The sequence below is a fragment of the Colossoma macropomum genome, unplaced genomic scaffold (genome assembly GCF_904425465.1).
Source record: "Colossoma macropomum unplaced genomic scaffold, Colossoma_macropomum, whole genome shotgun sequence".
Lineage (NCBI taxonomy): Eukaryota > Metazoa > Chordata > Actinopteri > Characiformes > Serrasalmidae > Colossoma > Colossoma macropomum.
Window position 1 is genome coordinate 22,117,201 of NW_023494796.1, and position 13,775 is coordinate 22,130,975.

At 36.9% G+C, this 13,775-nt stretch overlaps 1 protein-coding gene across 1 annotated transcript in view; it reads left to right on the forward strand.

The window, feature by feature from the left end:
- LOC118816636 (neurexin-1a-like) overlaps positions 1–13,775 on the forward strand; it is a 524,474-nt gene that overhangs the window by 249,556 nt on the left and 261,143 nt on the right. The window contains exons 14-15 of the mRNA XM_036583126.1: positions 3,361–3,742; positions 9,318–9,508. Coding sequence (XP_036439019.1) covers positions 3,361–3,742; positions 9,318–9,508 — 573 coding nt within the window. The remainder of the gene's footprint in view (positions 1–3,360; positions 3,743–9,317; positions 9,509–13,775) is intronic.

Sequence of the window (13,775 nt, forward strand, 5' to 3'; positions counted from 1 at the left end):
TTACCTGCTGTGTAAACATTGTAATCTCCAGGAAACTGTCAAGCTAATTAGGTCGGAACTCACACTACAGACCAAAAGCTTGGAAGCACAAACATGAAAATGATAATAAAGCACGACTAATGAACTCAATTAGGAGGATTAAAAACTGCTCGACTGGAAATATTCTGGAAAAATGTAGTCAGTTAAAGTGCAGTACTCTGCAAAGGTAAGACCCCCCTTAAATATTTAATTCCCAATCAAAACAGCTATAAAATAGTTATATTATATAAGTTATTCATTTTTAGCATCAGGAAAAAGCAGAAAGCATACATTTAACTGAAAATGACCCAGAAGCCTCAATAACGAAATATAATGTCAACTTTTTTAGTATTTAGTGTGTCCACCCTTTGCCTTTATTTCATCTTCTATTCTTTTCTGGCTTGCTTTCAGTTTTTCAAATAAACCTGAAGGATATTTTTACACACCTGTAAAGTTCAGTCTTAGAAGTTGGTTACATAATTGGTAGCAGTCCCACTTTTTAACTCCCAATTTGGAAACTCCTGCTTTTTCACTTATTTTCCTTCGATTTTCTCCTTCCTTATGCAAGTGCATTATGTTATATCTACTCTCCTCAGAAACATCTCCTGAAAAATTAATAACTTATACTCTATATGTGGCTGTTTTGACTAATTAAATAAATAAAAGGTGGTGTCGGACCTTCGCGCAGTGCTGCATATTTTTTAAACTTTTGTTGGTTGATGGCAACTTGACCTAATTGTATAAAGTTATTTGAAACTGATGTTACTGCTTGCTTTCATACTTAAGGCTTGTACTATAAGGTGCTGCTGGATAGCTTGTTATATATCTGTCTACGGATGAAAGATTATTGATTATCTAGTATCAGCTGTTCTAATTAAGAACAGTAGAGCTGATGTGTGAGCACTTCTTTGGTCAACATCATAAGTATCTGCGTTAGAGTGTCAGTGTTTATTGCGAGTTTTAGTCGTTAATAAAAAAGACAAACCTAGATATTAAAAAAATAGTAAGTAGCATCTTTTAAACACACTACCATTCATAAGTTTGTCATTTTTTTGTATACAACAATATGTGATGTAGACTTAAATGTTATAAACGTATTATTCAAGTATTATATGTATTATTCAATATTTCACATATTTTGGGAACAAGAAGTTGTACTTAATAATATAAAGGAATTATTTATGTAGGGTGAACTACATAAATACTGGTATGAGATTTGATCAACACTTTTTAAAATAATTTTATTCATATTGTTCTACAGCTTTTCTGTCGTTTTAGAATCTTCTACAGCTCTGCTCAACAGTAGATTTTTATTTTATTATATTTTTTATACAGCAATGTAGCTTCTTTTGATTTGAAACCTGTTAAGTTTCACAAAGAATAGCAAATTAGAAGTGTTTTATCCTTCTCAGTCCCAAGACTGGACACTTTAGAAACAAAGTGTTTTCTGCTATGAACTAAATAATATGTGATTTTTGTTCATACTAGGAAACACGTAATATTTAGTGTCCAGTATAATAGTGGGCATTTTACTTAGACGCATGAAATGTGAGAATGTGTGAAAAGAGAACCTGGACTTATGCATCAATAGCTCCTGAAATATTAAAGAATTTTCATAATAATTGTAGTGTCAGAATAATAAACAAAGAGCTTTTTATCACAAAGCATATACATTGGTTTTATATCTAGAATGAACAAAGGTCAAAGCCAGAAAACATTATGTAAGCTACAACCTCATTTCCAAAAAAGTTGGGACCCTGTGCAAAGTGTAAGTAAAAACAAACTGCAATGATGTGCAAATCATTTAAACCCTTCATTTAATTGAAAATAGTACAATGAAAACATTTGGAGGGTTATGAAATATACAACAAATGAGCCCCCGAACTGTTGAGCAGCTCAAATCCTATATCAAACAAGAATGGGAAAACATTTCACTTCAACTACAGCATTGTCTCCTCAGTTCCCAAACGCTTACAGTGCTGTTAAAGGAAGAGGTGATGAAACACAGTGGTAATCATGCCCCCATCCCAACTTTTTTGGAACGTGTTTTTAGCATCAAATTCAAACCGAGCAAATATTTTTCAGAAGCCAATAAAATTTCTCAGTTTCAAAATTTGATATGTTGTCTTTGTAGTATTTCCTTTACAAATATGGTTTACATGATTTGCATAACAGTGCATTCTATTTATATTTACATTGTGCACAGCGTCCCAACTTTTTTGGAAATGGGGTTGTATATTACATATTACATAGATTAATATTACATAAAATAAATATCAAAAACAATATTATCCCCAAATTCAGAGAATATCATCTACTGTCACTCCTAAATACACATTAGATTCTACTTTTAACAAAATAAACAAAAAAGCTTGAATGAGTCTGCAAAGCAGAATTTAGTACATTGAGTCCAAATGTCCAGATTACTCCACTTTAAAAAGTTCACAAATCACTTGTTTCCTGTCAGTTTTTCAAAAATACAAATCTGGTCTTTCAAAAGCTAACAGGCTACTGGGCTTTTTAAATAATACATTGTGGCTTTAAGTTTAAGTATTTACTGAAGAATTCACTGAAAACTGCAACAGACAAGTAAAAGTATATTACATGCAGGTCTTACAAAAGTTGTTGTTTAAGCTGGAGCTGTGTAATATTAAACTGTACACCATGTACACCACTGTTAGCTTGATGCTGATATGTCACTTCAAATACTTTAGAGTAGTCAACACTTAGGGATGGGGGGGGGCTGAGACAGGGTTGGAAAATGCAACCATATCAAAATCTAATATGTGGGACTTAGTTGACTTTTATTGGCATATATGGATTTTCCTTATATACATCCAACTTAAATTTGTCATTAAGGAACATATATGTGACAAAAACACCAGCTTGCTTGAGATTTTCAAGTATGAGATATATATTTCAGCCACATACTATAGTGTACAAACGTTTATAGGCAACACATATATCTAACAATATATGATGAAAAATTTCTTGTACATTTTTGTTCATGTCATCTAAGCTATTTGTTTTTTTCATATAAACTATCTGAAGTTAAGTAAAAACTTAGTTAAGTAAAAACCTCTTGTAATTGCCCTAATTCACAGATATTAATTCGGCTCTTTTACCATTTAAATAATGGAAAACTGAAAAACAACATTAAATTGTATTGAAGACCACATCCTTGGCTTTTTTAGAAAAGTACATTTGGTGACTACAGTAAAGCTGGAGATACTGTATGTTTTTTGTTGTGTTATTGCATTATTGCTACAGTAATATTAGAGTAATCTAAATAGGGCTGGTAACCCTGGTCAGCACTGCTTTCATCTTCTGTCCCAATCTAAGGTCAGATTTCGGGTGACCACACCCAGCTGGAGTTCCATAACATTGAGACGGGCATCATCACAGAGAAGCGGTACCTGCCCATGGTGCCATCAAACTTCATTGGTCACCTGCAGAGCCTGGTCTTCAACGGCATGGCCTACATCGACTTGTGCAAGAACGGTGACATCGACTACTGCGAGCTGAACGCCATGATTGGCTACAAGAGCATCATTGCTGACCCGGTCACCTTCAAGTCGCGCTCCAGCTACGTTTCCCTGACCACGCTGCAGGCCTACTACTCAATGTACCTCTTCTTCCAGTTCAAGACCACCTCCTCAGACGGCCTGATCCTCTACAACAGCGGAGACGGCAATGACTTCATAGTCGTGGAGCTGGTCAAGGGGTAAGCAGAAGTAGATTAGACAGCATGCACAGTGCCACATAAAGGTCAAATACCGTTTTCCAATTGTCAGAAAATATATTGAAAGGAATATTAAACTTCATCAACTACATAGAATATCAAATTTATTGTTTAGCCAACCTTTGCCTTTGTTACAACTTCTATTCCTTTCAGGAGACTTGCTGGGATCTCTGCAGGGATATTTTTCCAGTCTGATTGGTTGCACTTTCTGCCTCTCACGATCTGAGCAGTGGTGAACCGTGACTATAAGAGTGACCATAAATGTCAAAATTCGCTCAAAACATAAGCGAAAAATCCCAAATCAATGATAGTTCATTAGCGCTAAGCTAACGGTAATATGCATGAGCACTGTCTGATGAGACTTGAAGTTATTATTCGATTTTCCATTCCACCTTAAACAGTGCAGCAGTTGCATTCTAGCGCATTTATGTAACTGCAGCAGCATTTAAGGTGGAATGGAAAATTTATTGGCACCAGAATGCAACTGCTGCGTTGTTTAAGGTGGGACAGAATAGATTAAACACATACATTTAAGGCTTTTAAAAGACGTTCCTTTTTTTTTTACTTGAAACTTGTGATAGACATGTTGGCAGATAGTTTACATTGTAGCAGTTTCACAGTGACCTTTGGCCTTCTCTTCAGCTCTTAAAGCCATAACCAGTAGGAGAGCTCACTTTGCTATATCTGTCAAGATACCATGGAGAAAAACAATTTCTGATTGGCCGCTGGGCATTTCAAGAATTTAACCCTGAACTTAACCCCTTAAATGGCCAGGGTCAGCCGGTGGGCCCAAAGTTTTTATGTTCTAAGAATAGCTCAACCAGTTTGCATGGAAGTCCTTATAGTTACTGAATAATAAGCCTTATTATGTATTAAGTCTGGGACTTTCTTATATACTTTATTGCCATATCAGTCTGTAAGCTCTTTCAGTGACACTCATTCACACAAACAGGATACATTCATAGACATATATTTATGTTCGTGATAAAGTATCATAAACATTAAAATAAATTAAAATCAACAAGGTTAAAAAGTCTGATAGTAAAAGGGTAGGTGCTTTTACTAAGCCAAGATGTTCTCCATGAGATGCTATGAAACCTTGTGCCTGAAGGGAGCAATGTAAAAATGTACCATGAGCTATTTGCAGAGATTTCTACCGCTTTCTTTTTCATCCTGCCGGCATATATAGAAGCAACAGATGGAAGTTCGCTACCAATTATTTTGGAGGCAGTATGCACTACTTTCTCTAGCTGCTCTCTTTCATATTGTGTTGTTCTACCATTCCAGACACATATGGAGAAGGTCAACATGCTTTCTGCACTAGCTCTATGATAATGTATCACACAGTCTCTAGTCACACCAAATTTCTAAAGCTGTCCTATAAACAAAAGCCTTTGATGAGCTTTCTTCAGTGAGACAGCACTGATGCTCCCCCACTAAAGAGATGTGCTGATGACTGTTCCCAGGAACCTAAACCCCTTTACCGCTAATGGGACAGAGATCGTAGTTCCATGTTCCGTCTTCTAAAGTCGATCACAAACTCCTTTGTCTTTTCAATATTCAGGCTTAGTTATTCATCCTGCTCCACTCCACTAAGGCTCTGACCATATCTCTGTATGCTGTGTCAGCGTTAGATACCAATCCCACTAATGTTGCATAATAGAGGAGACAAAACGCAGCCCTGGGGGGCACTAGTTTTGAAAATGTGAAGAGTGGAAACGGCGTTGTTCATTTTAACAAGCTGTTTGCTATTTGACAGAAAGTCAAGAGTCCCATAGCACAAAGGCTGGTGAGCACCAAGCCTCTGAAGCTTATCAAAGAGCCTTAAAGGCAATACTGTATTAAATGCTGAGGTAGAATCTCAAAATGAGATCCACAGATGTACCTGGTGCCTCCAAGTGTTGCAAAATAGAGTGTTAGCAGGGTGACACTGCATCCTTAGTAGACCTGTTAACCTTATATGCAAACTGGTATGTATGCCAACACCATATAGATGGCTACAAATCTTTCAAGTGTTTCAAAAAGTTGCATAATATCAGACATAAGAGGTACAAGTCTGTGATCCCTGGAACAGTTTACGCGAGACCTTTTAGGAACAGGGACTATGGTTACATTTTAAAACATAGTGGGACATACATGTTTTCATTGATTGATTAAAATATGTTAAATTATAAAAAAGATGGTTCTTCAAGGGTTCTTTAGTAAAGACAATGGTTCTATATAGAACCATGAAAGTGTTGTTTGCATCACAAAGCGTTTTTCAGATTGATGGAGAATGTGTTGTGGATGGTTCTATATAGTACCTTTTTGAAAAGGTACATCTATATTGACCCTTTATGAAAAGGTTCTAGACAGACCCATCTACAGCACATTCTTAAGAACACTTTCAAGATGCAAAGAAGGATTCTTTGAGTGTTCATGGTTCTATATAGAACCATTTTCTTTACTAACGAACCCTTGAAGGAACCATCTTTTTAAAGAGCGTAGCTCTTTATCACTACTGTTAAACGCAACCTATTCTTATATAAAATCTTAATCTCTTTAGTAAATCAAGCCTTATTATTACTAAAAACAGTTATCGTCTTAGTTGGGATGCAAACATTCTGTGAAAAGACTAAGGCCTGATCCCATTTCTTATTTTTACCCCTTACCCCTTGTTTTTGAGTGTCACCTTGCCCCTTGGAACTGAGTTACATCAGCGTCTCGTTCGAATGTTCCTGTTTCACCTCAAATGAAGCAGCAGTTACATTCTGGTGCTTCAGGCTTCAGAACTGCTGGACTATTTGAGGTGGAAGGGGTAGCTAGCTAGCTACTGCGATATCACCATACTACTAGACCAAAAAAGACCATACTACATTGAAACGATACTAGACTAAAACAATACAATAGTTATCGTCATTTTTTGAGAGGAGAAAATATTTACTTTTGTAGGTTTCTTCGGTCGCTTATGCAGCCATCTTGCCAGTTTTTCTTTTTTTCCTCATAACACTCCGTTTGGAGTAGTGCCTCTGTAAAAGGGCCATGTAGCCGTAACACCTCTCCCTACCCCTCTATCTCAACAAAGATCAGAACACCCTACCCCTAGACATGAACGTGCAAAATGGAGGGCTAAGGGCTAAGTGGTAGGGGCAAGGAGTGAAATGGGATTGGGCCTATGTATGATGTTACTGATATGCATCTCTAAAGACATTCCAGTTTGTTGTGCCTAAACAGTTATTGAGCATTTCTGCTGCTTGTGGAGACCACTGATTCACCTACCTGGTGCCCTTTCTTATGGTCTTTAGTCTCTGGCGGCATTGTGGGCATATTATGATCAGACTGTCCCAAAGGAACGCAAGCTACTGTGTGAAATGCTCCAGAGAATTTACTTTAATTCTTAATACTTCCAGGGTTTAAATACATATGTACAAAGCATGATTCCGCTGAGTATAAATCAACTAAAAATGACAGACATGCACCTTTTAGTTCCCAGAAATCATTAGGCCTTTTCTGAAGGCCTAGAAGGCCTTGAGGGTTCCCCAGTGGAACTGAGTAATCCTAAACACATTCATCGACAGACAAGGGAAGGAAGTTGGAGGTGCTGACATTTTTAGCAGCATATATGTGAGGCACGCTGTGTCATGCTAAATACTCTGTGTTTCCCCCCTTCTTTATTTGCATTGTTTGGAGAGAGATGACAAGATACAGCTGTACACGAATGACTGACTCAGCAGCCACAGCTGATGCTCACCCTGCTGCCTCCGCTCTCTCTTTATACAAAAGAGCTGAGCGTCGTCCAATGATATTGTTGATATGAGGCAGGAAACTGCTTGTGTCACTCCCATAGTCGTGCACACATTAAAATTGAGGCATGCAGAAATAGACTGCAACTCCTGCTTGCGTTTTAGAGACAAGCCCCCAACAGCAGCCAGCAGAGGATGAAGGAAGTAATTCATTTTGCTCTAAAATGCAGTTTAACTCAAACAGCACATGTTGTACTAAATGGAAATGAAATAAATAAAGGGTCTCTGCACAGCTAAACCAGTTGTAGCCAGAATTTTGCCAAGTATGTGATGATTTAGACATGTAGTTAGCATGATGCTAATTGTTAAATATAAGCTTAGCTACACATCTAAAGAAACAAACTTTAGATGCCAGTCATGACCTAGATCATCGACTACATCTGGGATGAGGGAGAAACAGAGTACATTTGATTTTTTGCCGAAGTATTGCTTTAAAGCACCTGGCCATCATATCTATCGCTTTAAAGCACCTGGCCATCATCCAGCGGGCACACAGTGTTGCGATTTGTAAGATAAATGATACAGCTCGAATTGCTGCCAGCAATTATGGGCATCTTTATTAAGTTTGCAAAGACCTGATGCTGCTAATCTTGAACATTTAAAGTCTCAGAGATGCTTAAAGAGATCAGTTCAATTGCTGAAGCTTAATAGGGCATCTCAGCTCGCATCTGCTTTCCAGACTAAACAAATAATACTCAGAGTTCTGTTTTTCCGTAAGAATTTGTGGATTTGTTTTCTGTTTTTAAGATGATTCTTGAATAGGTTCCTGAGGAAAGAGAGGGTAGGACTGGCCACTGTATCATACCACCTTTCTTGTAACTACACTCACTTGCCACTATTCATTTGTTCCATTTCCAGTCAAACCTTGCATTAAGTGTAAGTTATTCATAGGGTTTTATAAGCTGATGTGTCTAAATCTTTAATTGGGATTACTTGGATTGCATGAAGCTCAAAGTGCAACCAGTTTCTAAGACTGAACTTGCGGTGTCCAAAATATCTCTGCAGATTGCTTAGAAAAACTGAAAGTGAGTCTCCCACAGCTGTAGTAAAGGCAAAGTGAGGACACACTAAATATAAAAAAGATATGGTATTTAGTTATTGAGGCTTCTTTGTAAGATTCTGATAAATATGTTTTCTGCTTTTTTCCTAATGCTGAAAAATTTGCTGACCATTTTGACCTGAAATAAAATAATGAATGATGGTCTCTGACTTTTGCTCAGTACTGTTGAATGTTTAATTAAAGACTGTGTAATTGCACTGACCTACCCCATTCATCATTGGTTAGTTTCTGACCACTGTTGACCAGATATTATTTACATTGTACACCATTTTCAGTATAGCAGTTACACAAATTCTGCATCAACAGATGGGCTGCAGTCTCTAACTGTACACCAGCAAGGTGGGTCTACAAGGTGGGGGTTTCCAATACAGTGGTCAGTGTGTGTAGAAATAAATATGTATAACCCCAATTAGTGTTATCAAGTGATTATTTCTGTGTTCATTTCTCCAAATTGTTAGGCAGAGAATCTGCATTGCTCAGATAAAAACCCTTGGGAGCACTGTTGTTTCCTTGGTAACAGTTTATCAGTGGGCAATTAAATATTAAAAATCAAACATTAAATATCACAAATGACTGAACAGTACATACCAAAGTAATGATTTCTTTCATTCTGCACTTTAGCTGCTCATCTTGCTCATTGCTTCATCCTGTGTGCTCTAATTGCTTGATACCTCTGTTAAAAACAGCCTTTTCTTTCTGTAAATTCTCTGTACAGTTATCTGCACTACGTTGCGGACCTGGGGAACGGTGCCCACCTCATTAAGGGAAACTCCAACAAGCCCCTGAATGATAACCACTGGCACAATGTGATGATCTCTAGAGACTCCAACAACCTGCACACGGTCAAAATCGACACCAAAGTGACCACTCAGACCACCATGGGCGCCAGAAACCTGGATTTAAAGGGTAGGCCTGGGCCACTGATGTCAGCAATAATCTCTGAATCATTAAGTAATAACTGTATGTCCACCAATTTAAATCAATTTAAATTTTCATAATTCCTCTTTAAAGGAATAGTCCAGCTTTTCTCAACCGTATCTCTATCTGCCTTATCTGTAGCAAATGATCAGTTACCATGGACCATAATTTCGGTGCTTAGAAAAGAGCAGAAAACCTTTAATTCAATTTTACTAATCATACAAACCTCAGTTCCACAAAAGTTGGGACAGTATGTGAAATGCTAATAAAAACAGATTGCAGTCACTAGTAAATGAAAAATAACACTGCGCTTGGCAGATTTTGATTGGCCATAATACAGTGACAGCGCTCACAAAAATAAAATCTAATTTCATTATCCTATAAATGCAGTATAATAAATATTCTGTCCCATTTGGTTGGGTAGGCCTGTGATATGTGGGTGCGCCTGAGTAAACTGTATTATCATAATGGCGCTGTTTGTACGTTAAATCTCATGAGTGGAGGAAATTGAAAAAACTCTTCTAAAACTACGGAGGTTCGGACCTCGGTGTCCTCATAGCTAGTTACGGCCATGAACACAACATCCGTTATTTCCATAAACAATCTAAAAGGTTGACTCATCAGACCACAGTACATATTTCCACTGTGCATCAGTGCATTTCAGATGAGCTCAAGCCCAGAGAATTTGGCAGCATTTCCGGACAATATTGACATGTGTCTTTATGTTGTTGACAGTCCTAACTTGATGAATTGACAACAGTTTGTCAAAGTATTTCTTTTTAGAACCATGCGTTCTGTATAGATCCATTTCATGCTTAAATTTGGTTCTATATAGGAAAAATAAAGGGTTCATCTCTTATTACAAGCTTGACATCGTAACAATAGCAGAACCCTTTTTGCTGCTGTGTAAAACTATTTTTGAAAAAGGTTTTATATAGAACCATAACAACACATTCTCTGTCAATCTGAAGAACCATTTCACCATGCAAAGAACTATTTAAGCATAAAATAGTTCTGTCTAGAGCTCATAGTGCTATACAGAATCATTCCCTTTACCAAAGAACCCTTTAAGAGTGTAGGCCTTTCCTGGAGGGTTCATTATCAGATAACTTCATCATCTATTGAAAATGTTTTTGAACATTTTATAGCCTTGTCTTAATTTGACCTTTTTTGGTGTGTTGCAGGCATAATTTCAGAATGAGTGTATAATTTTTTAAAAAAGGTTTGTCTTTGTAATCACTGTGCACATCCCACTTTATAGGGGATCATTAAAGGGGTTTTTTACCACTAGGGGGCTCCCAGTGCTGATATGATTTTGCACAGATGTGAAACAGCGTGTGTTTGGGTTAAAAAGAAAAGGTAGCATTTTTAAAAATTGGAACTGTGGAGTTTTTTTTATTGACCTAGAATGTTTATGCATATCTTTAAATCAGGGGAGGCTAAATCAGTGTAGGCAGACAGCAGAGCGCAGTGATGTTGGAGTGTGGGAAGCTTTGTTATTCTGGACGCCAGTAGAGCTACGAGGTTACAGGGTCATTTCTGCCATATGGCCGAACAGCAGAGCAGGCTTTCTGTGTTCTTGGCGAGATGGTGGGCAGTGAGTCATCCTGAGCCCAGTCGTACCACTGGAAATGGATACTGGGACACGTCACTGAGCTTGTCCTGCTGTAGGCTGCAGTAGCACAGCATTCACAGAGAACAGCTTTTCCTCTCCTGATCCCACTCTGTGTTTGACATGCTGATTCACACCGAGGTCAGAGCAAACAGTGGTCTTCCAGTATAAGTACTGACCCCTAACCATATGGACCACATCATAGCCAAACTGAGAGTAGTTATGGGTCGCTAAAAGGAGTCTTAGCCTGTAAATTAAAAATGCTGAATGAGTCAAATGCATGGAAATATTAGTAATGATGATGTCTGCTGCTTAGCTTTAGAATGAGGAGTTTATGTTTTTCTAATAGCAACAATAAAATAACATAATGATGACACTACTACTGCTACTAGTGATAAAATAAAAATGTTTAATATTAATTAACATAATAATATTATTATTATTATTATTATTATTATTATTAAAAGAACAAAGGTGCATCTTGTTTTGCTATTTGCCCATTTTAAATAAATAAGTTACCATTTATATATATATATATATGTATATATATGTTATTATTATAGCTATAAGAGTACACATTGTAATACTATGCATTCGATCATTTAAAATTATTATTATTATTTTTTTTTATTAATCAAAATGGTTAAAACATTAATGCCATGCATTTGCTAATTTGCAATAAATTAATTAATTACAAGTTTTTCATTATTATTTTTATTGTTGCTGTTGTTTAGGTTTTATATGTAAACATATGATGTACTGTTATTTTACTTGTCCTATTGCTGATGTTGCTCTGTGTAGATGATGTTCTGTCAGCCTAGTTTCACTGTATAATTTCACTGTAGAATCACTGTTTCAGGAAATGAAATACAGTATGCAGTAAAGCTGTAAAACCTGACAGTTCTAATCACAGAGCTGATTGTTGATGAACGTCTAGAGAAGCGTCTTTATTCAGAGCACTGACGACGCTCATTGAGTGAATCACTGGCACTCACTTCTCACAGACATTTTCCGAAGAGCTTTACTGAGTTATCTGTTACTTACAAACTAAACAGACAGGCAGTATTTTTATAGAAGGTGGTAAAAAGGCTCTGAGCTATAGAGGCAGAAGAGAATCACAGATGTAAGTAACATTAAAGCAGGCTTACTCTTTTATTATCATTTTAGATAGCACTGCAGCACTGTTATTGAAACGCTACATCTTTTGAATCACTTCTGGTGGTAATACTAGGCAATAAAGATGTTTTAGTGTCAGCTTTAGTATCTGCTCTAAAGGCCGGTGTGTGTATTATCCATGTTCACCACTGGAGTGCAGTAGTGTCATGTAACCACAACGCTGGCCTCTGACCATGTTCATTACTGGACATAAAGCTTTAAGATGGATTCAGCTGAGGGTGGTGATTCAGCTGCATTCATTTTAGAATGTTAGCATAGATTCAAACTGATTATAGTAATATTTTGTTTTTAAATTACTCTTACTTTGTGGCCAAAATAAAATTCTTAGGCTATTTTTTTTTTTTAATGCTGAATTAAAGGGCCCATGTAGTGGAAAACCAAAATTTGGTATGTAAACATTGTTAAAGTTTCATAACATTTTATTCACTCTTCCATCCAGACAGTCCATATGTGGAAACTAGGCTTCAAAAAACAGTTTTGAATTCATAGGATTTGTGTCATGACAATCAACACATTTACCTACATCCTCCTATTCAGCCTACAACATTTAAGCCCTGCCCACTCACAATGAAGTTATAAGAAGTGTTTCAGCCTGGGCTGCAGCTTAAATCAGAAACAATACAGGACAGCCAATCAGAACAAAAAACATTTACATATAAAAGTTTTAAAGGCACAGTTAACAACAACAGTCTGTTTAAAGAGATAAAGAGTTGATGAATGACTGTTTCTGGTACATAACCAAACACAATAAATGGACCAAGACAAATGCAGGATAAAATAATCCTATCTTATTAAAATAATCGAATCAGATTGTACTGAAATTTGACACTTCAAGAAGGGCTGCCAACCTTAAAGGAGAATTTTTCAGAATTTAAATTAATATGCTAGGGTGTAAACACTCACTCCGAGTAGTTTGGTGTGAAACGGATCATTCTAGAGAACTTTAGTCTGTTCACAGTGGTGGTGATGGGAACCAGATGTCTGAAGTGTTTAGTGCCTCTATAAGCTGCATCACAGTTTTTACCTGACATATTTATGAACACATTCTCTGATGCCTGAGATGTCGTTTTGCAATAGATTGAGATTTGATTTTGGCTTACAAAGTATTTTTTAAATCTATTTATGGTGGAGGCTACGTGCAGGACCTTAGAAGGAAAAATAGTCCCCAAAGAAATCATTTTCTTTTTCTTTAAATGTGTTATTTTACCATCATCAACACTGCATATAAAAACTAAGAAGACATATGTTGGTTCATAGTGTTTTGGGATTGCAGAGATGTGGACTCGAGTCTTATCACTTAGACTTGAGTGAGACTTAAGTCACAAATTTGATGACTTGAGAGTCGACAAAATCAAAAAGACTTTTGACTCGACTTTGACTTGAACACCAAATACTCTGACTTTGAATTGGCCTTGGGCTTTATGACTCGAGACCCAGAGTGGAAGAAATGCGAGAGGTATCTGGCTG